The following is a 2055-nucleotide window of genomic DNA, read 5'->3' on the forward strand; positions in this document are numbered from 1 at the left end:
AGCCCCACAGGCCTGCCGGGGGGCTGCGCCCTATAAAGAGCGGGCAGAGGCAGCTTCCAGCAACGCTCCTCCTGGGCTTCCACCCCGAGACCCGCCTTCCCTCCTCAGACAGATGGCTCCCAGCACTGTTTTCCTGGAGCCGGACAACCTGCTGACGCCAAAGGAGAAAAACAAAGTAAGTCCAGGCGCAGCCAGGCGGCCTCGAGCCGCGCTCTCAGCTGTTCTCGTAGCTCACACCAGCTGGGAGACTGGTCCCCGTTGTTTAGGAGCAGAGATGGGCCACAAACAGTCCTGTGGACTGGCTGGGAGAAGATCTTCCAATAACAGGTCTCCTTTCCTTTGCTTTTTACAGCTGAGGAAGCCGGTGGTGGAGAAGATGCGCCGGGACCGGATTAACAGCAGCATCGAGCAGCTGAAGCTGCTCCTGGAGAAGGAGTTTCAGAGACACCAGCCCAACTCCAAGCTGGAGAAGGCCGACATCCTGGAGATGACAGTCAGCTACCTGAAGCAGCAGAGCCAGCTGCAGATGAAGGGTGAGTGTTGAGTTTTGTTTCAGTCTCCAGCTCACTGCAAGTCTGTGACAGTTTTATGAATCTCTAGCCACAAACAATTGCTCTAAACTGTTCTTTCTTCTCTCTCCTTCTTCTTCCCTTGACCAGCTGCAGGATCCTTCCATAAAAGCTCTCAGTTTGACTTCAGAGAGGGCTACTCTAGGTGTTTGCAAGAAGCTTTCCATTTCCTCTCTCTTCATAAAGTCCGAACTGAAACACAGACCAAACTGCTGAGCCACTTCCAGAAGAGCCAGTCTGCTGCTCCGGAGGTGGCCCTTCCCATGGGGAACCCCAGCACCCTGAAGCAAGCATCTCCGAAAGACTCCGGTGCTCTCTGGAGGCCCTGGTAGTCCGGGGAGTCCTTCCTGCATGGACCTTTGGCTTTTACAGTCCAGAGGAAGGATCTGACTGCATCTGACAGTCCAGCTCCGATCCTCTTTTCTGTAGGGAATTTTATCTCCCCGAGTATTTTATTTATGTGTGGAAAGGATGACAGTCGTTTGACTTTTATGGGATCCTTTGGGAAAAGTTCAGGCATTCTGTGAGTGGTACTGAAGCTGTGTAGGGGCTGCTGGTCACAGGACACAGCGTGCGGCCCAGTCAGGGGCGAATGTCTCCGAAATGAAGGAGGGTGTTTTTGTAACTGTTACAGATGTGACAGATGAGGATTGCTGTAGGAGAGATTTCTCTCAGGTTGCTCCTAGGAGCCAGCAGCTTTGCTCTGGCTTGGCTGGCGACACTTGTTTGCTCAGTCACTCTGGAGGATAAATTTACTACCCTTTAGTTCATGCACACTTGGTTAAAATCAATTTCCCTCTGTTTGCTTATACCTTGTAGAGCATCAAAGGTGGGTTTTGTTTTGGTTTGAAATTTCCCCCAGTGACCCTTTATAGTCCTAGTATATAAAGTGTGATGGATGAACAGAAGCTAGGAAACTATGTGGAATATTTCTACTATTTTGCTGCTTTTTTCAATTTAGAAAAAGAGTATGTTACTGCTTTATGTTAAAGAAAAGGTAGTAGGTAAAAGGCTTGATTTGTCAATGTTATACATTTTGGGTGTAAGCTATGCTTTTTCTAGCATTTTCATTATAATAATGATTTCTGTCTGTATGGAGTGGTTGAATTCATGGTGAATACTGTTCGTCCCGCTGCTGGGACAGCCCCGTGGCTCATGTGCATACTGTGTATGCGTCTCTGTGTCTGTAGAGAGCAATAAAATGCATTTGTGTGCAGCTTCTGCCTGGGTCCTGTCCTGCTGAGGGGGGTGTGGCCACTTGTGCCCCTGCAAAAGACAAACCTGTTGCTCTTCTAAAGAAGTGGGGGGGTTGTAAAGTGGCTGGGGTCATATTTTCACCTCGTTATATTCCCTTGACTCCCATCACCTGAGTACCTGGGATGACTTGTTAACCCCGAGAAGGAAGGGAGGGAGGGAGTGCCACTGCCACCGCCACCTGGGCACCCAGCTGAGCTCTCCCTCGGCCCCCGCCCTCCTGCCCGCACCA

At 50.5% G+C, this 2055-nt stretch overlaps 1 protein-coding gene across 1 annotated transcript; it reads left to right on the top strand.

The window, feature by feature from the left end:
- Positions 1 to 112: 112 nt before the first annotated feature.
- LOC103769975 (transcription factor HES-5-like) lies at positions 113 to 901 on the top strand. The gene is made up of 3 exons (XM_008937220.1): positions 113 to 175; positions 353 to 533; positions 660 to 901. Exons 1-3 carry the CDS (start codon positions 113 to 115, stop codon positions 899 to 901), a joined length of 486 nt encoding a protein of 161 aa, XP_008935468.1.
- The last annotated feature ends 1154 nt before the right edge of the window (positions 902 to 2055 follow it).

Source organism: Merops nubicus, unplaced genomic scaffold (assembly GCF_000691845.1).
Source record: "Merops nubicus isolate BGI_N331 unplaced genomic scaffold, ASM69184v1 scaffold39443, whole genome shotgun sequence".
NCBI lineage: Eukaryota > Metazoa > Chordata > Aves > Coraciiformes > Meropidae > Merops > Merops nubicus.

Bases quoted from the DNA above. Each gene is read 5' to 3' on its own strand.
- LOC103769975 (XM_008937220.1), top strand. From the start codon at position 113: ATGGCTCCCAGCACTGTTTTCCTGGAGCCGGACAACCTGCTGACGCCA. The intron at 176-352 runs GTAAGTCCAGGC...TGCTTTTTACAG, and splicing joins CGCCAAAGGAGAAAAACAAA to CTGAGGAAGCCGGTGGTGGA. The intron at 534-659 runs GTGAGTGTTGAG...TCCCTTGACCAG, and splicing joins GAGCCAGCTGCAGATGAAGG to CTGCAGGATCCTTCCATAAA.